Source organism: Sarcophilus harrisii, chromosome 3, assembly GCF_902635505.1.
Source record: "Sarcophilus harrisii chromosome 3, mSarHar1.11, whole genome shotgun sequence".
Classification (NCBI taxonomy): domain Eukaryota; kingdom Metazoa; phylum Chordata; class Mammalia; order Dasyuromorphia; family Dasyuridae; genus Sarcophilus; species Sarcophilus harrisii.
The window spans coordinates 427,717,317-427,743,039 of NC_045428.1; the positions used below are offsets into that span (position 1 = coordinate 427,717,317).

The 25,723-nt window shown below is 36.0% G+C and overlaps 1 protein-coding gene across 1 annotated transcript in view; it reads left to right on the plus strand.

Moving 5' to 3' along the window:
* The first annotated feature begins 970 nt into the window (after positions 1-970).
* CCDC169 (coiled-coil domain containing 169) overlaps positions 971-25,723 on the plus strand; it is a 96,697-nt gene continuing 71,944 nt past the window's right edge. Inside the window, exons 1-8 of the mRNA XM_031961359.1 lie at positions 971-1,217; positions 1,361-1,898; positions 8,375-8,457; positions 14,000-14,110; positions 14,193-14,233; positions 21,154-21,225; positions 21,760-21,858; positions 22,060-22,113. Of these exons, the coding sequence (XP_031817219.1) occupies positions 971-1,217; positions 1,361-1,898; positions 8,375-8,457; positions 14,000-14,110; positions 14,193-14,233; positions 21,154-21,225; positions 21,760-21,858; positions 22,060-22,113 (1,245 nt within the window). The remainder of the gene's footprint in view (positions 1,218-1,360; positions 1,899-8,374; positions 8,458-13,999; positions 14,111-14,192; positions 14,234-21,153; positions 21,226-21,759; positions 21,859-22,059; positions 22,114-25,723) is intronic.

Sequence of the window (25,723 nt, forward strand, 5' to 3'; positions counted from 1 at the left end):
GTCTTTTTTTAAAGCCATGAATTAGTTCACTTACCTTGGCAGTATACTTTCCAGGGATGCATAATAGATGATGAGGTTTATTCATGCATTTCCAGAGCTGGCTCAGGATTTGGGAGGCTCTGAAGGAAAAGGTAAGAAAGAAATATTAGACAGTCTACCAAAGTAAGAGGTACTGTGCTCACACCTCATTGTTGTACGCCTGTGAGATGTGGGCAATACACCGGGCACCATGAGAGGAAACTGAATCTGTATTGTCTCAGGATGATTCTGAGGATTGCCTGGCAAGATAATGTACCAGATACTCCCCATCCTTTCCTGAGCTGAGCTCTATTCAAACCAGAGAGAACAACTCCAATGGGATGACCACATTGTTCAAATGCAAGAAGTACCTTTGCCTAAAAGACTATTTTATGGAGAACTCACACACGACAAGTACTCACAGGGAGGTCAGAAGAAGCAAAAGAAGACTACTCTCAAAGTCCCTCTGATGAACTTTGGAATCAATTATGAGTGGGAGTCAACCAGCCAACAGGGCATGGCCACATCAAAGAAACACTATGAGCAAAGCAGAAATTGCTGAGGATCAAAAGATTTGTGAAATACACAAATCTAGAGACATCTTTACTTCAAATGTTCACATAAACTATTTGTTCCTGACCCGTGCGTGGGAAAGCTTTCCAAGCTCATATTGGTCTGATAGCCACAATTGGACATACTAACTTAATACAGTGATGCCATTTTGGTCCTCTTTGAGCATGAAAGGTAGCAGCCAATCAACTCTAGCCCGGATTCCTCACTCTGCACAGAGCAATTTTCAGACCCCAACTTCTTGTTCTTTCTCCTCCTGGAAGGAGAAGGGGAGCAGGGAAACGAGGATAAATGTATTTGTCCTGCCTCCCTTCTTTGAAGAAGGTGTTCTATGGGTAGCCCTTCTTACAATTCACTGAAAGTGTCTGAATCAGTAAGACTCATGCGGGCTCAAGAAGGAAAGTATCCGAAAGATGACTTGACTTGGAGTCAGAAGACTACCTGTCTGAGCCCCGTTTCTTCATCAGTAAATCCGGGAAGCTACAAACTTAGATACACCGGTTATTCTCTCTGCGTTTGGGAAGCTTCTTTGGGCCAGGACTTGCCCATTCCCTTCTCCCACCTTCATAGATGGCCAAACGAGATCACTAACGCAAACCGGTCAGGAGATGGAGAAAAGCGTCTAATCTGTATGGAATTGTAGTCTTTGGCTACAGAAAATCCTCATCTTAGGGAAACTGCCTGGGCTGAAGGAACAAGATCTTTCTTTGCTACGTGATAAGAGCTGGGAAGGGGACTTTATCTTAGTGTCTGTGAAGTAATTAGACTTAAGGTGGCCCCGCAGCTGAGCGACACCCACAGCGCGGGGGAACAGGGACGGGAGGGGCTCTCAGAAAGGGAAGATGCTCCGCAAGCGGTTTCGGACACGGGCGCTCGCCAATCACCGAGCGAAAGGCGGGGCCGTATTGTTCTACTTCACCAATCAGGGAAAGATCGAATTCCCAGCGCCCAGAACCCGGGGGCTCTCTTGCTTCCCTCAGACTTTGCAGGTCCTTATGGGGGCGTCGTGCGCGAGCTCGGCGGTCCTGCGGCATTTCTCGGTGTGCCCGGAATCCTCGCCTCTTTCCACCCACGGAACCGCTTCTCTACCTCCCGGGCCCACCCTCTCCCTTCGTCACGGCTTCTGCATCCCGGGAGCTGCGGGGGGGGATCTGCCGGCCGCCAGGCCCCTCCAGCCGAAGCTGGGAGGGTCAAGGTTACGTGACTATAGAGGCTGGTCCTCGCCATAGTGACGGCGCCTCTTCAGGGGGGAGGCTTCCCCAGCCTTCATCCCGCACTCGCCTTTCCAAACCGGCCCCTCGTCTAAAAAGGTGCGGGAGCCTAGTGAGCTCAAATTATGGGGGAAGGAAGAGGGGACACCCTGTGCAATTGGACCACAGACCGCCTTAGATTGGAATTACTGGAGGAAACTCGATTGAAGTGAGTTGGAAAGAAACGAGGAGAAAGAGCCCGGATGGAGTTAAGAGAGATGCTCCCTCCCCAGCCGTCTGTGCCTTACACAGATGCTTGCAACGCTCCCTTACGCTTTATTCCTAGAGAAAATGCCCCGTACGTAAGCCCCTCCTTCCTTTCGCCGCCCCTTCTCTCCTCTGTCTCTCCCCGTGACTCGCGGCTAAGTCCCTGCGGAAGGTCCGCGTCCCAACGCCCAAGCCGTCAGAGTGGCGAACTTTGAGGTCCTGTCCCCGGCTCTCGGGGCTTCAGCTTCCCCGTCTGACCAAGACGATCTTTCGTGCCCCCCACCAGCCTTGAATCTCGTAGTGCCTAAACGGATGTCTCCTTTTTGCCGAGGCGATAACAGATTGAGGTGACCCAGAATGAAACCGGTGGATTGAGCGCGTCCTTTGAACGCGTAGCATTTCCACCGGCCTGGAACCAAGGGCTGTATTGCATATAACTGCACCCTTAGACAGGGAGAATCTTGGAGGATTCATTCGCATTAAGGGAGGTTGGACTAGTTGATGGCCTGGAACCAACTGCCTTATCTCATCCAACAGAATTTCTGTAGGTCGAATTTCAGTTCAGGCGACCAGTTGGGGGATTCATGCGCACTAAATCAAGGGATCAGGGCATATGTGGTCCGGGAACTCACTGTCATGACAAATTATAATTTCTATTGGCACTAATTTCAATATCTGTGGACAGGGGATTCATTATCCTTACTAATCTTAATCGGAATCACAATAGCTAGACATACATATCTGTCATATATACTGGATCTATATCCCATAACATTTACATACACGTATTTGTGTGTATATATCTACACATACACATACAGTTACACATATGTGTGTACGCATGCATGTATTTCTATCCATGGGAACTGATAAGATCAGGGGAAATAATAGAGTAGGAGAAGAGAAGCAGCCTAAAATGAGCCTTGGCAGGGGATATCCACCATTAGGAGGCAAAACTTGAATCAATATTTATCAGGTTAGAATAGTGTCATGGAATCCAAGGAGGATAATAGTATCAAGAAAAGGAGGTGATTGGCAGTGTCAGAGGCTGCAAAGAGATGGAGAAAGCTGAGGACTGAAGAGAAGGAGGTTAGATTTGGTAATAATTCACCGGTAACTGGACAGAACAAGTTGGATTGAAGGTTAGAAGGCAGAAAGTAAAGAATTAACAGCAAGAGGAAAGGAAGTACAATTACTGATTGTAGAAGCCTTCTCAAGGAGGAAGAGAAGAGACATAAAAGATAGTCATGATGGATGGATGTTGGGAACACAGTGTGTAACTTTGCTTTACCAGATCTTTTCTTGTGAGAGACAATTGCTGTTCTCTGACTTCTCCACTGAGAGGCTGTCTGACTTCTCTCTTGTTCCCTCTGTCTCCAATTTTCCCAGTCCACAAGCAACACTAAAGTTGTCAGTAAAGGCTGCTTTGCAAAGCCTTCAGATGTTCACAGCTGTGGAGGCTCTCAAAGAATTGACTTGCCCCCTTACAGTGCACTTAGGCATGATCCTTAACAGATGGATGAATGAAGTTAAGGGATTTTGAAAGGAACAGGAGGTAGGCATGTTTATAGGCAGTGGAGAAGCAGCAAGTAAATAGAAGAGAAGATAAATGATAATAGGGATAAAATTTTGGATAATCTAATGCAATGGAATCACATGGATGGAATGATAGAGGGGTTTGCACTGGCAAGGAGAAGAGCCACCTCTTCCTGTGAGATAGAAATGAGGAAATAATGACAGGACATCTGGGAGATGTGAGATAACTGGAGAGGGAGGAGCTCTTGGTGAATGACCTCATTTTTTCCCTCAATGAAATATGAAACAAGGCTCTCATCTGAGAGAGGGAAGGGAGGAGGGTATTTTAAGGCAGGATAAAAAATTTTCCAAGAGCTGCTGTGCTAAGTGGGATAGTGAGTTAATTAGGATGGTATAAAAGTATTGACCTACCACATCGAAGGCCCAGTTAAAATTATGTAATGTAAATTTGTGGTGAAACCAGTAAGCATAATTTTATATGCTTATTTTTCTCCATCTTCATTCAGTACAAACCTGAAGGCAGCAGATGGTGGAAATAGTGCAAGGCTAGGATATGGTAAGGTAAGATCAGAGGGTACTGCAAGTGTGATAGCTTGGGATTAAATGACAACACTTTAACTATGTCTACTACAAATTTTTAATGAATTTCAACTATCCCTGAAATTGGTACATGGCAAAATTTTTATTCTTCCTTGATTCTATTATCACTTTCTTCAGCAATTTTCACAATCTTTCCTTTACTCCCAATGTCTCTTCTAGCACCATTTTAACACTAATGTTCACATCTTCTAGTTTACTGAGAAGATAATGTCTTGAACTACTATTACTCTCCTACTCTGTAATTAAAAACTTTTCTATATATTCCCTCATCCTCTCTTCCTTTACTACTGATTCAGAGGAAGAGATAGCCCTTATCTTTTGGTAAAAATTTTACGGTTTTTTTTATGAAGAAGTTTTATATGTTTTCAATCTTGTTTCCTATGTTTCTCATCAGTAGCTTCCTAATTTGTTTCCCTGCCTCCAATATTACCTATTTGCATTACATACTCTAGTCCAGGATGTGCCAAAGTGATATGTCTAGAGAATACACTTGGTATTTCTCTTCCCTGATCAAGGTTAGCTAGTACCTCTAGGAAAAATACAAATCATTCCTCTGTTTTGTACTTAAAGCATCTGCTACCTGGTATGGTTATCAATCATAAGGTTGGTATGCTATGGTTATGGTTACCAACCCCTTCCTACTCTCATAGCCCCTGTGATATTTGATTACTGATTTCTATTAAAAAATCTAATCTCAAAGTTCTGAAATTTCAAATCCTTTTTTAAATTTTGCATTACATTCAACCTAAAATACATACACTCACCCTAAAATACATACACTCAAAGATGATCATATCTTGGTTCTTGTCATTACCCATATTTATGATTTAAAAAAAAAAACCTGACATTCCTCTATATCTGATCATAATCTCCTATCTATGCTTTAATCTGTTCCCATAGGTCTTACTACTACTAAATCTATTCTTTCTCATTGTGACTTCCAATCCCTCCATGTCTTAGCCTTTTCACAAGCCATTCCTGCTGCTCTGACTTTCCTTTCTTTACAGGCTCAGCACCCTGAACAGTGCAGTACCACATTGTACCCTATTCTCAAATCACTTTTGCCTCGTCCTCTGGCTGCATGTTTTGCCAAATTCCAATCTTGTATTATTCCCACCACCCCTATCTTTTCTTGGACCTAGAGTCAGGAAGACTCATCTTCCTGAGTTCAAATTTGACCTCAGATAGGAGCCCTGTGACCCTAGGCAAGTCATGTAACCCTGTTTGTCTCAAGATTCCTCTTCTGTGAAATGAGTTGGAAAAGGAAATGAATGGCAAATGACTCCAGTATCTTTGCCAAGAAAATCCCAAATGGGGACACGATTGAAAAATGATTCAACAAACTCTTCTGTTCCACTTCATGAGCTTCTGAAAAGAATAGTAAGAATTCATGCAAATAAAGTGACTAGATTCACTACAGATTACCCAATCTAACCTCATCCTAGGCCCTTACTGAAGTTGAATCAAAGAATTCTTTAAAGCTCTCTAATTCTATATCCTACTAGTCACTGAGGCAATTTTGAACTGTCTCTTCACATCTTTTCCTCCCTGCAACTTCTCAGCTGAGTACTTTGCCTTATAATTTACAACACAGAATAAAAACAAAAAAACTGAGGCTGTCTTACTGTTTATCTTAAAACCTCTTTCTACCATCCCCTACTCTCTCCTCTTATATTCCAGTCTCTGATAATGACTATCCTCAGACAACAACAGTTGTATAACTTTAAGTGATCACTTAACCTTTCTCAGCCTCAGTTTACAATCTGAAAAATGAGGGGGTTGGCTTCCAAGGTCCTTTCCATCCCTGAGTCTCTAATTAGAGATGTCTTGTGCTTTCATTCATCCTCTATCCTTATTATCTCTCTCTCCTATAATCTTAAATCTTACTCTACCTACTAGTTCCTTTCCAGCTGCTTTCAACATGCTTCTCTCCCTTATTAGTCCTTAAAAATACTTTAGCTGATTTCTACCATCCCTTTAAACTATCATTGTAATATCTTTCCTCCGTTTCTCAAACTCCTAGAAAAAGTTATTTTTTATTTTTTCTATCCTCCCATTCATTTCTCAAGCCTTTGAAGTCTGACCTGCTACTTCATCACTAAAGTAAAAAGACTTCTTAATTGCCAAAACCTTACTCCTAATTCTTCTTGAGCTCTCTGCTGCATTTGACATTATTGAGTACTATCTCTTCAATATACTCTCTCCTCTGGGTTTTTTCTAACACCACTCTCTCCTAGTTCTCCAATATGGCTGTCCTCAGTTTCTTTTGTTGAATCATCACCCATATCATTCTCCCCCCAACCAAGGTTGTCTTCTTTTATGGGCCCTTTTCATTTTTTATAGAAGTCAGCTCCCCTGAGTTTTACTATTATATCTATACAAATGACTCTCAGATCTCTACATCCAGCTGCCGCTTAGAACTTTATAAACCCAATACTTTGGAAACAGAATTCATAACTTTCCCCTCCAAACCCAGCCATCTTCAAAAGTTCCATTTCTGTAAAGTGCATCACCATTTTCCTAAGTATTCCAAAAGTTTGCAGCTTCAGCATTATTCTCACTCTTCAACTTTACATATTTCAGCAGCTGCCAAATCTTGCCCTTTCTGCCTTCTACCTGTCCCTTTTCACTACTCTCACAATCTCCACCTTAGTTCAGATCCGTGTTATACCTCTTAGATTATTGCAATGGCCTTCTAACTGGTCTTCCTGTCCCAAGTCTCTTCTAACTTCATTCTATTCTCCACATAGCTCCCAAATCAATTCTTCCTATTTCCAAGTATAGCTCTGTTTTCACTATGCTAAGTAGAATACATTCCTTCCTCATTCTTCCTTATAGATTCCCTTAATGTCCTTTGAGAGGCTTTACTGAGGAACCACTTTTACAAAAATCTTTTACTGATCCTTCCAGCCGCTAGTGCCCTCCTCCTTAAGATACCATAAATTCATTTTGTATACTTTCTGTGTATAGATATAGATAAGTATAAATATTTAGCTAGATATTATATGTATATATGGAAATTTGTCTATAGGTACTTAGAGATATATAATGTCTTCCCTTATAGATTGTAAACTACTTAAGAAGAGACACTATTCTAACTTTGTATCTCAACACCTAGCACAATGACTGACATAAAAGAAACTGAATAAATGTTTACTAATTGAAGGTTGACCTTGTGTACCTGGTGGATTACCTCAGAAAATTATAAACTCTTTGAGGATAGAGACATATTTTTATCTGAATCAATTCCTAGCATTTAGAACAGTGCCTCACATATAATAGGTTGTTAAAAGGTTTAATTGAACTGAATTGAAACAGAAATGTGGTTCCATTTTTTATAGAGACATAGTTCTAATATCAGGGAAACATTCCATATTAAGAAATTAAAGGTGAATTTTTCAAATAACTGAAGCTTATTTTCTTAAACACCCAAAGTCTTAATTTTAACTGTTCTGGATAGAAATAATTCTGAACTACATTTTATATAGTTCTGTCTTAAATTATATTAAATATAATTTGACTTTTTACATCTCACTTTTGGGTTATCATGAGCATTAGACAATATAATGGAAAGAGCACTGAATTTTGAGTCTAAAAACCTGCTAATGACCTTAGAAAATTTATTTAATCTCTAGACTTTAGTTTCTTTATTTGTCAGAATAGGGAGTTAAACTAGGTGTGCTCATTGCAAGTTTTTCCAACTCTTAATTCTATGATTAATGAGATAATTCTCATTAAGTGCAATATAGTAATATTTTACTGACTATTCAGGTATTTTGGACAATTTCCCTCTACTACACTGTTTTTACAATTTCCTCAGTTGTTTCCTTTGCTGTCAAGCTGTTACTTCTTATACTTTGAATTTGCTTGCTACTAGGAACATTCTCTTCCATTTTCTGATTTTTTTCTGAGAAACTATATAAACAGACTCTTTAGACTATCTTTTACAAAATAAGAGTAAATAGGCTCATAATAGTTGCCTTATTGTGTGAAATGCTTTACTTTCAATGGATTAGCTTTGAGACTATTTTAGTTGTGGAGATTATATATTTTCTCTGTTTTCATATACACATTATCCAATTGAAGGGTCACAATAAATGTATCCTGGCTAAGTAAATATCACTGTACATTACTATTTTTCTTCCACTGAATGATGATGTATATTATTTTAATCAATTTCTTTAATTACACAGGGATATAGTGCAACTCACAACGATTGAAATCAGGAACAAGATAGTAGAATTGGAAGAAGGATTAAAAAATGTTGATGATGAAGGTATAGTTTTTCCTACATATTAATGTTTGCTTACTAGAAAAAATATTAGAGAAGATCATGCAACCAATGTTGCAATAACTGTCTATATTTTTGGTGGTTAATAATAGCATATAAATAATAGTGCAATAAAATTCAATCTCAAAATATATATTCTATCAATGTGGAAGTATTTTATTTCACTGTCGTAGGTTGATAACTTTCTATATAGTTTCATCATGTATTGTTCTTATGCTTATTTTCCCATAGATCCTATTCTATGTCATTTTACATTCTGGGAATACCATTTCTGTGCATTGGCCGTGTTTGTTTTGTTGATGTATGTGTGTAATATTAACATTTACCATTACCACTATTCCCTTTTTTAACATTTTGATTTATTTATTTTTACCATTCTTTTTTTAAATTTTGAGTTCTAAATTCTGTCATTTCTTCCCACCCTGTCTCCCACCCACTGATCAGGCAAGCAGTAAGACATCAATTACTTATGTGGTCCTGCAAAACATATTTCCATATTAATCCTATTTCCAAAAAAAGGAAGAAAAATAAAATGAGAAACACATACTTCGGTTTGCATCTGGAATTCATGAGTTCTCTCTCTGGAGGTGGATAGCTTTTTTCATCATGAGACTTTTAGAATTGTCTTTGATCATTGAATTGACCAGAATAGCCTAATCTTTTGATTTGTTTTATTTGTTTTATTAATAAAACATTGTTGTTATTGTGTACAATGATCTCCCGGTTCTCACTTCACTTTTCATCAGTTCATATAGCTCTTGCCATGTGTTTCTGAGGCCACTCCTATCATCATTTCTCTGATGCGCAGCAGTACTCTATCACAATAATATGCCACAACTTGTTCAGCCATTCCCCAGTTGATAAACATTCTCTCAATTTCCAATTCTTTGCTGCCCCAAAAGAACTACTATAAATAGGATATATATATATATATATATATATATATATATATATATATATATATAGTCTTTTTCTCTTTTCTTTGATTTCTTTGAGATACCAACCTGGTAATGGTATTGCTGGGTCAATGGGGATACGCACAGTTTTATAGCCTTTTACGTATAGTTCCAAATCATTCTCCAGAATAATTAGCTAAATTCACTAGTAATTCATTAGTGTACCCATTTTTCCCTGATTATCTCTGTTAACTAGGTCTATTTTTGCTTTTGCTTTATTTGAGATCATGATCGCTGACATTGCTTTTTTTTTTTTTAAACTTTAGCTGAAGCATATTAGATTCTGCTCCATCCTTTTAATTTTGTTTCAAGTATGTCTCTTGTAAATAACATATTATTGGATTATCCATTCTATCTGTTTCCATTTTTGGGATGAGCTCATCTGATTCACATTTGCAATTATGATTAAGTATGTATTTTTTACCTTCCCATTTTCTTATGTTTCTTCCTCTTTCTCTCTTTTTATACTATCCCTCCTCAAAAGTTTATTTTGCTTCTAATCACAGCCACCTCTAATTTGCTGTACTTCTTATTATCTCCCCCCATTTCTCTTATCTCCTTCTTATTCTGTTTCCCTATTGAATAAGTTGCATTTCTATACACAACTGAGTGTGTGTATATGAGAGAGAGGTTCAAACCACCACATCTCCATTTTCCCCTCCTTTGTAAAAGCTCTTCTTGAGTATGTCTTTTATGTGAGAAAATTTTCCCCATTATACCACTTCTTTTCCTTTTCTTCCACTGCATCCTTCTTTCTTACTCCTTCATTTTTTTAGAAATCATTCCAACATAACTGACTTTCCCCATGTTCTCTGTTTATAAACTCCTTTTAACTGTCCTAATAATGATTAAATTCTTAAAAGTTACATATGTCATCTCATGTAGGAATTTAAACAGTTTAATTTTATTGTTTACACTTTTATACTATTTTCAGTTCTTGCATCTGGATGTCACATTTTTTATTCAGCTATGATCTTTTCATTAGGAAGTTGTATCTTATCTCTTAAATTTCAATATGTAGCCAGATTCTATTTTTCTGATGACATATTTACTTTATTATATGTCTTATACCACTTCTTATGAGTCACAGTTCAAAATATCTAGTAGTTGTATTTTTAGAAGTTTAAATGACGTAATAATAGTTCATTTCTCCTCATGAAGAATGTTATCTTAGAGTGGCATGCTAGATATTTTGTAATTGCTCATTCAGACATAATTTTTTTTCCTTTCTGTAGTTTTCTTTTTTTTTTAATAGCATTGCAAAGATTGTTTTAAACATTCACTTTTTGCAAAATCTTGTGTTCCAAATTTTTCTCCCTCTCTCTCCCCATTCTCCTCCCCAAGACATGAAACAATCCAAAATAGGTTAAACATGTGCAATTCTTTTAAACATATTTCTGTATTTGTCATGCTGCACAAGAAAAATCAGATCAGACCAAAAGGGGAAAAAAGACAAGAAAGAAAAAAACAAGCAAACAAACAATAACAATAACAACAAGGTGAAAAACATTATGCTTTGATTCACATTCAGTCTCCATAGTTTTTTTTTTGGATGTGGATGAAACTTATTACGAGTCCATTAAAAATGCCTTGAATCATCTCATTGTTGAAAAGAGTCAAGTCCATCATAGTTGATCATCACATAATCTTATTGTTACAATGTTCTTTTGGTTCTGCTTTCACTTCACTTAGCATCAGTTTATGAAAGTCTTTCCAGGCTTTTGTGAAACAGCCTGCTCATAATTTCTTATAGAACAATAATATTCCATTACTTTCATATAACAAAACTTGTACAGCCATTCCCCAATTGATGGACATCTACTCATTTTCCAATTCTTTGCTACCATATAAAGAGATGCTCCAAACATTTTTGCACATGTGAGTCCTTTCCCCTCCTTTATGATTTCTTTGGGATACAGACCCAGTAATGGTACTGCTGAGTCAAAGGGTATGCACAGTATGATAGCCCTTTGGGCATAGTTCCAAATTGTTCTCCAGAATGATTGGATCAGTTCACAAGTCCACCAACAATGTATTAGTGTCCCAATTTTCCCACATCCCCTCCAACATTTATCATTTTGTTTTCCTGTCATGTCAGAGATGTGAAGTAGTACCTCAGAGTTGACAGATATCAATTAATAAGGAAAATCCATCTTCCCCAATGTCAAGAAAAAATTTTCAGTGGTGTCTTCTTGTCCCTTGTAGAGTGACAAGAATAGGGAATGTATTAGGATTCAAAGTTTATACTTTACTCATTATTCAATATAATTAGGCTTATCACAGAGCCTCATCATATACTTTAATTTCCATCCCTCTAATGGGTTTTTAGTTCATGACTTTTCACTTAATAATAATAACATATAACTTCCCTCTGGTCTTCACTGGAGGTGTAGTATGTTTCTCATTTACTACAATTCTTTAAGTCAAAGCTGCATATAGTCACTTTTGAGAAATGTTAAAGGGACAAATTGTGCCAAATAAACTCTAAGGTCTTCCCATTTATGAGAGTCTGAGATTTTTTGGAAGTCATTCATATTACCAGAATGAAAACTATTAAAAAAAAAACTGTCCAATACAATAGTGTCTGTCTGTCTCTCTCTGTCTCTATCTCTGTGTGTGTGTCTCTCCCTCTTTCTCTTCCTCTGTCTGTCTGTCTCTCTGTATGTATATATATATATATATATGTATATATGTAAATATATATGTACATATAGATTCATCTCTACGTATATGTATATAATATATATATATATATATATATATATATATCTTCAGAGGAGGATACTGAAGTAAAAAAAAGCCTCTCCTTCTCCAAAGAGTAACATTAAATGGTTGCTTGCCCCAAAAGAATTCATAGAACTCAAAAAAAGACTTTAAAAATCAAATGAGATATTGAGTCAAAGCTTAAAAGAAACAATCCATGAAGATGATTATGAAAAGGAAGTCAACTAGAAAAGGAGCTCTAGAGTTTTAAGGAAGAAAATGACTCTTTGAAAATTAGAGTTGGATAAGAGGAAGCCAGTGAAATTATAAGAGACCAAGAAATAATAAAACAAAACATAAAGAATGAAAAAATAGAAGAGAATGTGAGATAAAAGAAAATCAAAAGATCTGGAGAACAGATCAAGAAGGGAAAACATAAAAATTGGACTATATGAAAGTTATGACCAAAAAAGAATCTTGATAACAATAATACAAGAAATAATCAAAGAAAATTGTCTAGAAGTGGTAGAACAAGAAGGAAAAGAAGAAATAGAAAAAATCCACACATCATCATGTGAAAGAGATCTTATAAGGAAAACATACAGAAATATGATTACTACATTTCAAAACTCCCACATCAAAGAGAAAAAATTTTAAGCAATAACAACAAAAACAATTCAAATATGCTTGGGCTACAATTAGAATCACCTAAGACCTATCAAGGAGTATCATTAAAAGACTTAAGGTCCTTGAATACTATATATTGACAATCAAAAGAACTAGGGTGAACAAAAATATTACATCCAGCAAAATTAAATTTAAAATTAAATGGAAAAAATGTACATTCACTGAACTGCCAACTTTTAAGGATTTTGTTGCAAAGAAACCTGAACTCAATAGAAAATCTGAAATATGAATCAATATGAAAGATTAATTTCAAAGGACAAAGGACAAACTTTTTGTGGTTTATATATGGAAATGTAAACCATATATCTAAGATTGTTATTAGTAATCAGGTAGCTCAAAATAAAAATTGGGGTAAAGCTGAGTATGATGTGATTATTAAAAAACAAAAACAGGTAGAAAAATGTAAAAACAGTAATTATGCTATACAAATGAGGTATAAGAGCAATTATCAACACAGAGGCAGAGGAGGGCCGGTAATTCTGAAATTCTACTCTTGGGTTACATGGGTTAAAGCAGGAACAACACACATACACCCAGAAGAAGGGTACTGACTGTATAGCACTCTTCAAAATCTATAAAGAAATAAGAGGGGGAGGAAATAGAATATAAGGATATAACAGGATAGAGAAGTGTGTGTAGATTAATGGGAGTGGGATAAAGTGAGTAGATTAACGAGAAAGGAAGGGAAAAGGTAGAGAGAGAGAATACAGGAGAAATCCCTGGAATGGAAGGTAGGAAGTTAAGTAATAAATAGCAAGTTAGCGGGTAGAAGTAAAGGAAAAAAGAAATACATATATGTATGGTATGTATACATATATGTCTATCTCTCTATAATCTAGTTATAGGCATATATATTTGTGTTTAACTGTAGCCTTGCTTGGAAGAGATTTGGGAGGGGGGGTAGAGAAAGGAAGAAAAAAAGTAAAAAATGCACAGCAAAGAACAAAAGAAAACTTTAAAAGAAGCAAAAATGGACAGCTCTGAATACACTTTTATTATTCTTTAAAGGGAAATTTGTTATATGTTTTGAAATTTTTCATATGTTCTGCTATGCACAAGAAATGTTTTTCTTTTTCTGTTTTTTTTAATAAGTTATAGCACTTATAAATTTAAATTGAATAAGAAGCTAATGTTGAGAAATGAAACTTGTAATTTTGCATTTGTCTTTTTTCCTTACAAAGGTAATGAATGGAAAACTCGTTATGAAGCGCAAATTGAATTTAATAATCAATTAGAAAAGCAAATATTAAGTCTTCGAGAGAAAATGGCCAAAGTTCATGGGAATCCTTCAGGTAAAGGAGTGATTATATGAAAGTCTTATGAATGTAGTGAGACTTGATTTTATATCAATTACTGATGTTTGCTTTGTTGTAGATAGATTATCTTCTATTCGTGCCTATGAACGGATGCCATTGGTGAGTGAAATAGTAAATTTTCTACATAATTAAAGGGAAAATTTCAAAGTAAATGATTCTGGATAACTTCACGAAGTTTTTTTCCCCAGAAGCAGTTATCCTAAATATAGCTTTAACTACATATACATTGCACAGAATTCTCTTATTTTCAGTACAGAAAAGTCTATGCTTTTCATATCTCTAAGCTTTTGGAAAGTTAGACTTGGTATTGAAGCAAATAATTTTTCTTGGAGCAATATCACCATCTTGTGTAACTTTTGGAAATTGCGATTAGAGTTATTTTGTTTGATTTTTTTATATTTAGAGTCAAAAATTTATGCAGATTATTTACCATACCACATTTTTATCATGCCAACTATTTAATGTCCATTTTTGAAATGTTATAAAATAGTTACAGGGATTGGTATTTGAGCCTAGTGGTGTTTAAATACTTTAATTTGTTCTAATGAATAAGATAGGATTTTGTGGCTTTTTAAAAAATTGATACTAAAATAAAAAGCAAGTATCTAGCATGTTGAAGAATCAGAATTAAAATTATCTTAGTAAATTTAAGAAGTAATTGGAAATGAAATAAACTAAGGACATGTTAATTTGGGAACTGAAGATAAATTCAGAAACATAGGATAGAGTGACTTGGTAACATGATTTAAAATGGCTAAAAATGTCAGTGCCAGAAACATTGGTAAAAAGCTGGTTATAAACAGGGTGTGAGGCCACAACAGGAACAAGGAATGAATGCAGCAGATTTGGGGCCCCCAAAATCACTGGTGTGGATTTAGTGAGGGGTCTGGAAATAAATGAGCTGAAAGAGAACATCTAATAACTCATTAATATCAGGCATGTCACTAGAACCAATAAATAAGCATTTTATTTTCCCCTACATGCATCTGCCCTTCAGATTTTCCTGTTTTTCTTAAGGATGCTACCATCCTTTGGAACACTGAAGTCAACTTTAATTCTTTCCTTTCCCTCAACTCTTTAACATCCAGTTTTCAAGTCTTTTTGACTATACTTTCTCAACATCTATGGAGCCCATCCCTGTCACTTATGCAGCATTTCCCCCAATTTGGGTCGTCATCACTTTTTGTCTCTATCGTGGTAATATAGACTTCTCATTCATTGATATTTCCCCTTCCCAATCCAAACACTGATCTGACCATATTATTTCCACTCAGAAATCACTAGTGATTTTCACTTGCTTCTATGATGAAATATATATATATATATATATATATATATGCACATGTATATATATTTATATGTATATTCTTCAGTTTGGCATTTAAAGATTTTTGCACAGTCTAATTTCCACTTCCCACTTGTAGTCTCTCTTCCCCATAGGGGCCATTTCATTTCCAGTCTCTGGGTCTTTGCCCAGGTGGACCTCAGTGTCTTTAAATCTGCCTTGTGGTTTCTTCCTTCAGCTTGGGTTCTTCCTCCTCTACAAGGCCTTTCCCAGTTTCTCAAGTTTCCCAGTTTTCAATATTTTCTACTTCTCAAAATTATCTTCAGTTTTCATTCATGTCTAATAAGTGACTGAAGTAAAGCTGTACGATGCAGTTGTGGGACACTAGGTGGTGCATTGGTTATATCAGGCCTAGAGTCAGGCTCAGGCGGACTTCTCTTCCTGTGGTGAAATCTGACCTCATACACTGCCTAACTCTGTGACCCTAGGCAACTCACTTAACTCCATTTGCCTCAATTTCCTTCTCTGTAAAATAAGCTGGATAAGGAAATGGCAAACCACTTTAGTAGGTTTGCCGAGAAAACATTAATAGGATCTCAAAGAATCAGATCCAATTGAAAAACAATTGAACAACAACAAATATAGTTCTGGATCAGACCACAGTATGTGTAAATCTTGCTATGGAGACAAAACTCAAGCGCTTGTTATCCCAAAGTTTGCCGGTTGGTGACACATTTGAACTTGAATTTCTGAGGCTATGTAGGAGAAACCATAAAGAGTTCTTTTTTCATCTTAGAAGCAGTCGGAAGGGCAGAATTGAATAGCATGCCTATATCTGGAGCCTTTGGTGCTTTCTGTCATCGAGGCAACTGGGTAGTGGTTGAGCCTGGAGTCTGGAAAACTTGAATTAAGATTCACCCTCATCTCCTTACTAACTCTGTGACCCTGGGCAATTCACTAGAACTTCTGTTTGCCTCAATTCCTCAGCTATAAAATGAGGATGATATTAGCACCTACTTTTCAAAATTGTTGTAGTGATCAAGTGAGATATTGGTAAAGCATTTATGTAGAAATCCCTACATAGAGGCTAGTTGTCACTATTGCCATCATTATCATTATTTCTTCTGATTCTTGGGTGACTTGTCGCTGCAGCTACATGAAATAGTCAGACAGATGAGATGCCAAAGAAACTGCAGATCCCCAATGGAGTCTCAAAAGAGTCGGGCATAACTGAAAAATGACTGATTAGTAATTGAATGATATTAGCTACAAACATTTCTTTAAATGGTGGTATATTTTACAGGGACAGCACACATTTTTTCACAGGAAGAAGATTGTAAGAGATGAAAAAACTTTGCCACATTGAGAGGAGCTTGGTAGAATTTGTGTCTCTTCCCAAGTGTAATATTTCTAGTACTTTCTTGAGAATTAAGGTTCAGTATAAGAAAATGGGTACCTATTTATCCCCAACCTTAGAAACAGAACAGAATAGATTGAGGTCAGCATCCTGAATTACGATTGGAATTCAGCTGCCTTAACTCATCTAAGAGTATGGGCTACGAGACATCTCTGAGGTCTTATAGATAGCTTCCTGACCCACCAAATTAAAGTTTTGAAGCTCACTAACAATAGGGCCCTAAGGCATGATGGCCTGAGAAATACCACTCTAAGAATAATAACAATCTTTGAAGCAGTAGCATGAAGGAGAAGTATTAGTTTCTCAGGCATAGATGAGTTATCAACTAGAACCCTTCCATGAGTAACCTGCAGAAGTAGAGTAGATTGTTCGATGCTTTGGAAATAAAGGAGGTAGAATCAACAGTCTAGACATAACCTAGTTGATAGGAAACAGAATCTGGCTGAACATGTTTCCTCAATGCAAAGCAGATGATGCCAAACCCCAAACTTCTCTACTTTGGAGTGTCTATCATGTGTTTGTAGCCTTCCCTCAACGACAGTAAGTCAGCAAACACATTTGTATATGGAGACTAAGAAGGATTCTGTTGCATGTGTTTTGCTGTTATTTATTTTTCTGTTCTATTGCAATTAAAGTCTTTGATTTGATTTATTCTATGAGGAGAAAAGGCTTGCCAATCTTGAACCATTCTCCTACCCGCTGAACTTATTCACCATGGGACTCCAGAGCTAAATGAAATACATCTTAAATTCTATTCTTGTGGACAGGCTAGTGTAAACTAGTGTAGTTTAGGTGAATTCAGTTTGGGATCAATGTCTGGACCCAAAGAATACTTGGGTTATTAATGGTTCTATATCAGCTTGAAAGAGATTCAGTTGAGTATCTCAAGGACTTCTGCTTGACCTTAATATGTTTAATTTTTTTCCTATTTGTTGGATTAAGACTTAATTGATATATTTATCAGATTTTCAGATGATATAAAACTCATAGGAATACATAGCTTAGTGTTTTAGTGGGGTGAAAACCTTTTTTATCTTCCTTTTCCAGCCAAGAAGACTTTTTCCAAACCTTTCTACTCATATCCATTATACAAAAGAACCAGAATCTATCTATTGGTCAGTATTGTGAAACCAAGTATCTGCTAATTCCAAATCTAATATGCTTTCCATTACACCAAGAAACACCAGAGTGAGCCCTAAGCCAAAATGTAGTCATGGTTACAATTACAGTTCTACTCAGGGCTCAGAAAAAAATGTTAGCTTAATATTACTATCATGTATATTTTTCCATCTTCAGCCAAGCTTGATTAGCCACATTGGGGACTACTATGTAATTTTTGTAATGTTGCTAATCCTTCGTTTATATGATTTTATAAAGTAAAACTATTCATTTTAAAGCACATTTTCTTTACATGTTGTAATATAAAGCAATTCACTGCAATATTTTCCCTTGTGTCCTATTCTAGTAGAAATTTTTTTTTTTGTAATATGTTCTGAGTTCAGAAAATTCTGTTTTCAAAATTGTATTTATATATCCTTGAAACATAATAACTAGATTTAGACACTTGTCTCTTAGATACCATTGATTTGACTAAATTTATTTTTAATGATGAAGATAAGGGTTCTTTTGCCACAATGCCAGCCATATGTTATACCAGTGAAGGTCACTCTTGCAAGTTTTGGATTTCCAAGTATGAAGCATACCCAGAGGCAACAGACATAGCATAATACCTACCTGTAAGGTTAGCAGGTGGCAGATGTAGTAACAACCTGAGCTTGTCTCATGGGACATTGTATTTTAGGAATCACTGCATTTTGGTTCTCTTCAGATGTCACCAATCACCTGGAAGGCTGATACAATTGTATCCTCAACAGCCAATAGAGTTTATAAACCGCTGTCCTAATAAATATCTAGGTCCATTTTCATTTTTCATTAGTTTTCAAATATTAAAAAATATTTACCACAAGAGGGCACTTGGTGTTTATGAAAGGTGAAGTTTAATTCTTCATATAGATTGCTTGTAATTAATAATTATTGTATTTGAATATTTAGAATTCATAGTTTCTGTAATATAAAATTGGTAATTTTTTTTTGCTTATTCCCCTAAAAAATCTATTTTTTAAAAATTGCTCAACTTCACTTTAGCTATTAACTCTTGTATACTAATATTGTATTCTTCAATTTAGCCATCTGGAAGTTTATTGTTTCACTTTCTATAAATGAAAATACTGCAGCCTTTGGAACAGTAATGACAGTCTTATTTTTTTCTTATTGTCTAAAAGTGCCTTACACAAAATAGTGATTTAATAAAGGTCTAGATTTTTTTGTTTGATTTAATTTCAGTTGCCACTTTGATGTAAATCCCCTTACCATTACATTACTCACTTGTAAAGTCTTGTGAACAAGGAGGGTAAAAAAATTCTTTCACAAATTTCATAAAATAGCAAGAGGCAAATGGAGAAGAAAACATGTTTGAGCAAAGTTTGATCAGCTACCCAACTAATCAAAGTCCTACAAAGAAATTTAAGGATATAATTGGAAATTGAACTATTAAATAGATGAGAAATGGGACAAGCTCTGATTCATTATAATTTTCAAGGAATTATTGGATAAAGTTTATAACCAACTAAGTTATTACTTATCCTTGCCATTTTTTCCTCTTTAGTGGACACTTCCTTTTAACATTAAATTTTGTATATCTTGTGTCATTTTTTCCAGTTACACTTATAGTCCTTTAATCCATGATAGTCTTCTCTGAAGCTTTACTAGGCCTTATATGATTATTCTCCTCTTCTGGGTTTACCATTGGGTTTCTAGCAATTCCTAGCATTCTTTATTGTGTTGACATGTTTTTTTCTGTTTACTTTTATCTTCTACCATTTCTGGACTGGGGATTTGTTCTTAGATCAGATTTTGCTTCATCCCATATACTTGGATATTGTGGGCCTCTCCTGGTTGGTCCTGGATGTGGAGATCAAGGTTAGACCTTGTCCTTTGTAGGAATTTAGGTTTTAGTTTAATCTTCTGCTAGCTCAATTTAGATTATGGCCTTGGTTCCTTTTCAGACTCTTTGCTGCACAGTTCTGAACCTGGAGCAGGCTCTGTCCTTTGCTATGTTTCAGACTATGTTGCTGGAGCATTGGTCTAGCACCATCTCCTGTTCTCAATTCACAAGATTTGTTTTCACATGTCATGGCTTGTCTCTAGAGTTTCTACAGAATTCTGACCTCCCCCTTCTCTCTCTCTCTCTCTCTTTCTCTCTCTTTCAAACTGAACTAAATGTAGATGCTTTTTGGTTTCCTTTTGGTGGTCTTTGTCTTTGTTTCTTCTGTGCATTTTTAAAGCTTTATATAGTGTTTGTAGGAGATCTGAAGTTTCCTAGGTCCTAACATGCATCTACCTTTCCATGGTCTATAACAAACTCTTTACATGATAAAAATTCAGACAGCCTGCCATGTTTGAGTTTATTTAATATTAAGTCCCTAGATAAACTATGAGCAAGTGGGAATGGCAGTGAAGAAAACTGATAGAAAAGCAAATTGACTAGTCTAAATATACACAAAAGGTGGTTTGTGCTGGAAGTGAAATCATTTTGTGGACTCTGAGAGGATTTGAAATGAAGGAAGACAGCAGAAGCATAGAAAAATTTCATTATTCCCCAAAATCTACTTGATAGAATAACACTGCCTACCCATTTGACTACTTTCACATCTACACAACATCTATTTTTTCATTTCCATATCTCCAGCCTCATTTTTTACATTTAGAACTCTATGCTTAAACCAAGCCACTCTTGCATTATTGGATGCATTTGACAAGACTTTTTTTTAAAATTTAAGTGCTATTCTTCTTTTCTGGGTATGCTGCCAATTTCAATCTGAATGGTAGTAGGTTCTAACTTTTGCCTTAGTTTTTGACTTTCTACCTCAGTCTTCTAGTGATTCACTATACTTTTTGACTTTAATAAGTCTTTCCATGTCATTTTTTGGCAAATGCAATCATGCACAATCCCTTTAGCATCAGTATCTAGGACTCAGGGGTCCTCAAACTATGCCTGCGGGCCAAATGCGGCAGCTGAGGACGTTTATCCCTCTCACCCAGGGCTATGAAGTTTCTTTATTTAAAGGCCCACAAAACAAAAGTTTTTGTTTTTACTATAGTCCAACCCTCCAACAGTCTGAGGGACAGTGAACTGGCCCCCTATTTAAAAAGTTTGAGGACCTCTGATCTAGATTCTTAGTTAGCCATATCTATTTGCTGTTGCTTATAGTGCTCCAGAGAGTGTGCAGCTGAAACTTGTCTCCCTCTACAATTCAGCTATTTATGATATCTCATTCTGTCTACACTGGAATGTCTTCTCCCAGCCTATATCTGCCAGTCTCATTTATGGTAGGAATTTGTTATGTTTTTTTTATTTTATTTTTTTTTATTTTTTTTAGCCTCTGCAATTATATTGTCATATTAACTGGAGTTTTGCTCCATTTTCTGTTGTATAACCCTTATAACAGCTTCTTCCAGCTTCAGACTGCCTTTTGTACAGTTTTTAGATTAGGTTGAAGAGTTTGCTTATGTGTAAACTCTCTGGTTTTCTTTATGATTGTTCATTCTAAGTTCCTTTTGAGATATTAGCTGGGATTTAGGAAGTAGGCCCCTCTACATTTCACATTTCATTATTTTAACTCTTGAGTTTCCTGAGAAATTTCTTAAAGAAGTCTATAAGAAAGTTGAAGTTATAATGTGAATTATGCCACTAAAAATACTATTTATTTTTTGAATGCCTATCCCTATATTTCTTTTCAGTATAGTGTCAGCATTTAAAAAAATTCCTATATAGAATTTGAAACATGTAATTTAAAATCTGTCATATAAAATATCTTAGTTATTGATAAATATATGTGATAAATTTCTTTTATATAATTCCAGAATTCTTTAAATCAGTTACTTAAACAGCTAGAAAAAGAAAAACGAAGTCTTGAATGCCAAGTAAAAGAATATGAGCTTAAACTGGAACAAGCATCAAAGGTTTGTTTTTATTCTATTCAACAAACAACTCTTTTTAGAAAAAAACTAAGCATTTAATGTTTTGTAGCAAAAACAGTATATAGTATAATGAAATCTTTATGAGAAACATGTAACTTAAGAAGTTCCTTGATGACTTAAATTTATTAGTTAATAATAGTGTTAATATTATTTAATATTAATTTATATGTCTCTTTAATTTAGGCTTTCCATAAGACCAATGATGAGCGACGTGCCTATTTAGCAGAAGTATCTCAGGTAAATCAATTATTCACTTTAGAATACTAAACTTATTAAGATTTTTCCTTTTTTCTTTTTTCCTAAGATTGTTTTCATAGGCAGATATATTAAAACTGAGGAAAAACAGAATCTCCAAGTATGGAAAGTGGGAAGAAAGGCAGAAGTAGATAAAAGCACTCAATTTGCCCAACTAAAAGAATCCTTTACATAATCAATTTATTTGCAGTCCCTGCTCTCAAAAAGCTCATAACTAATGGGGAAGACAATAAGTAAACAATAAAGCAAAACATATATAAACAAGATAGATACGAAACAAATTGGAAATAACTCAAATGCATCACTACAATTGAGAGATTGGGAAAGGCTTCCTGTAGAAGGTGGTATATTAGTTAGGACTTGAAGAAAGATAGGGAAGTTAGAAGGGACAGATTAGAAAGAACAACATTCCAGGCAAAAGGGACAAGTAGAGAAAATTCCCAGAGCTGAGAGTTGGAGTGTTTTTTCTTGAAACAGCAAGGAAGTCTGTGTCACTGAATTGAAGAGTCTGGGGAGGGATATAGTAAAAGGTGTAAGAATACTGAAAAAGGGGGAAAGAAATGGCTAGATTATAAAAGGCTTTGAACACTAACATGATTTTATTATTTAATCCTGAAGATTCTAGATAGGCACTATGGTTCATTTAGTAGGGAGTGATGTTTTGAAACATCTACCTTGAGAAAAACACTTTCACAGCTAAATGGAAGGGGAAATAAAATAGGGAGAGATCTGAGACAGGCTGACAACACAGGCTAATGCAGTATTGTCCATGGATGAGGTAATGTAGACATGCACCAGAGTGGTAGTAGCAGTAGCAGAGGAAAAAGGGGAAATGTGCAAGAGATGTTCTACAATTGAAATCACAGAACACCAAGATTGCAAGCCTGTTGGACTGAGAGAATGGTGCTGCCCTCTATAGTAATGGAAAAGTTTAGAGGAGGGAAATAACAATTTCAATTTTAGATATGTTGAATTAAGATGTCAACTGAACGTTCAATTTGAGATGTTTGAAAAGCAACTGGAAATGTAATACTGGAGATCATCAGAGAAGTTAGATAGAATAGGTAGATTTAGAGTAGAGAGGAAAAAAGGGAAGAGAGCCCAGAATAAAATTCTGAAGGACAATTATGCTTTTATAGGGTTTAACCTTAGATTAGAATCTAGCAAAGGAGATAGAGAGGGAGCACATAGGTAGGGAAAGAATGAGAAAGAGTGGTGTCCAAAAATCTAGAGAAAGAAGAGAGCATCAAAGAGAAGCAAGTGAGAAATAGTGCTAAAATCTATACAGAGGTCCAGAAAATGCAGATTGAAAAAAAGACTATTGGATTTGGTTTGGAGAGCAAAGTTTCAGTGGAATGATGAGTTTAAATAAGCCAGGATATGAGAGAGATAGAGACAGACAGACAGAGACAGAGACAGAAGAGAAGAGAGAGGAGAGAGAATAGATAAGTTTCTCAAAGAGTTTAGCTACATGGAGTAAAAAGGATATTGATGATAGTTTGTGGAAATGGAAGGAAGATGGAGGAGATATGAATATGGTTGCAGGCAGTAGAGAAGGTTCCAGTAAAGATAAGTGATAGAGTAGGGTTAACAGAGGAGGCAGTCTATTGAAAGAGATGGTTTGGAATGGGATTTCTTATGAGGGATGAGGTTTGCTTTAGTAATGAGTGAAGTCACTTATTCATGTGAGATAGGAGTAAAGGAAAATAGTGGCAGAAGGTATTTAAAAGATATGAGATGAGGAAGAGGGGAGAAGATGGAGCTCACAGTACATTGCCTCATTATTTTTCCTATAATATATGAGACAAAGTTCTCAGCAGAAAGGGTAGGGTTGAGAAGAAGCTATGGGATATTTGAGGAGGGATGAAAAGGTTGAAAGAACTGCTAGGAAGAGTGGATAATAAATTTATAAGAGATATAAAACAATTAGCTACAAGGAGTGAAGGGTCCAGTTAAGGTTGTGTAATATAAATTTGTGGTAGACCTAGTCAGAATATTTATGTGATTTTTCTCTATCTTTATTCAGCAACACTTGTGTAGGAATAAAACCAGATGATTGGAGGAATCCAAGCCTGAGGCTTGGTCAGGCACAATAGATGATATGATAAGGGGGCCAAAAACTCGAGAGAAAAGGAAAGTGTAGATTTGAACTCAGTGTTCATCAAATGGTCAAGATGAGGAAAAGAAGAAAGAATCACTAAGGGAAGGGTAAAGTCCTGGGAAAAAATAGAGGAGTCATGAGAGGTGATTGAGGGAGAATCAATATGCTTGTTGAAGTCCCCTAGTATGAGGACAGAAAATGGGGGAAAATATGGATTTCTTGAACTTAAAAGGAGAAGTTACTGAGATATGGAGGTGGGGGGAAGAGGATCTGGAAGTGCCAAAGGAGTTTTTAAAATTGACCTCATATAATTTTGTTAGAACTTATTTCTTTTAATTCTTTTCTATTCTTGTTAAAGTTGAATCTCAGAACAGTCATTTTCCGGAATGTGCTTTCATGCTATTTAAATCTATAATAGAAGGAATTGCAGACTGGGAGAGGCCTTCCTTTTCTAAGAAGGAAATCAACAAGATCTTCAAAAATTACCTTCTATTATATACATGAAACCACTCTCCAATTTTTCCCATTTCTAGATATCCATTTGAGAATGAGTCAGTAGTCAGATATATCACTTATGTATAATCATAGTTGATAGTATGCATTTATTAAGTGTGTACTATGTGCCAGACATTCTGCTAAGCACTGGGTATACAAAGAAAGACAAAAGATAGTACCTTCCTTCAAGAAGTTCACAATCCAGTGAAGGAGACAACAGGCAAAGAAACATATACAAACAAGATACATATAGGATGAATAGGAAATAATTAGCCAAGGGAATAATTAAGAGGGATTGAGAAAGAAGAATGGGACATTAGTTGGGACATAGAGGAAACCAAGAAGCAGAAGTGAAGAGATAAAGCATTTTAGGCATGAAGGACAGCTAGGAAAAATGCCTAGCATCTAAATGTGGAATGTCTGTGTCACTCAAATGAAAAATATGTGGAGTAGGGGTGAGGTCTAAAGAAGACTAGAATAGTGGGGGGGGGGAAGGCTAAATTATGAAAGTTTCTTTATACTTAATAGAGGATTTTGTATTTGATTCTGGAAGTGATAGGAAAGCATGGGAGTTTGTTGAGTAGGAGGTTCACATTTTTGGACCTATGCTATTAGGAAGATAACTCTGGTGGCTGAGTTAGAGGATGGATGGGATTAGGGAGAGACTTGTGGCAAATAGATCAACCATGAAGTTATTGCAGTCCAAGTATGAGGTGATGAGGGCCTATATCAAGGTGGTGACAGTATCAGAGAGAATATGAGTTTTTGCTCATATTCAAGGTTATAAAGATGAACTCTATTAGCCTTGGCAACAGATTGGATATAGGGGTTGGGAGATAGTGAGGAGCTGAGGATGAAACCTAGGTTGCAAGTCTGGGAGACTCAGGAGAAATTCTGGTAGTAATTTCTACAGTACTAAGGAAGTTTGGAAGGGTACAAGTTTTAAGGGAAAAGATAATGAATTCAGTTTTGGATATATTGAATTTAAGATGTTCT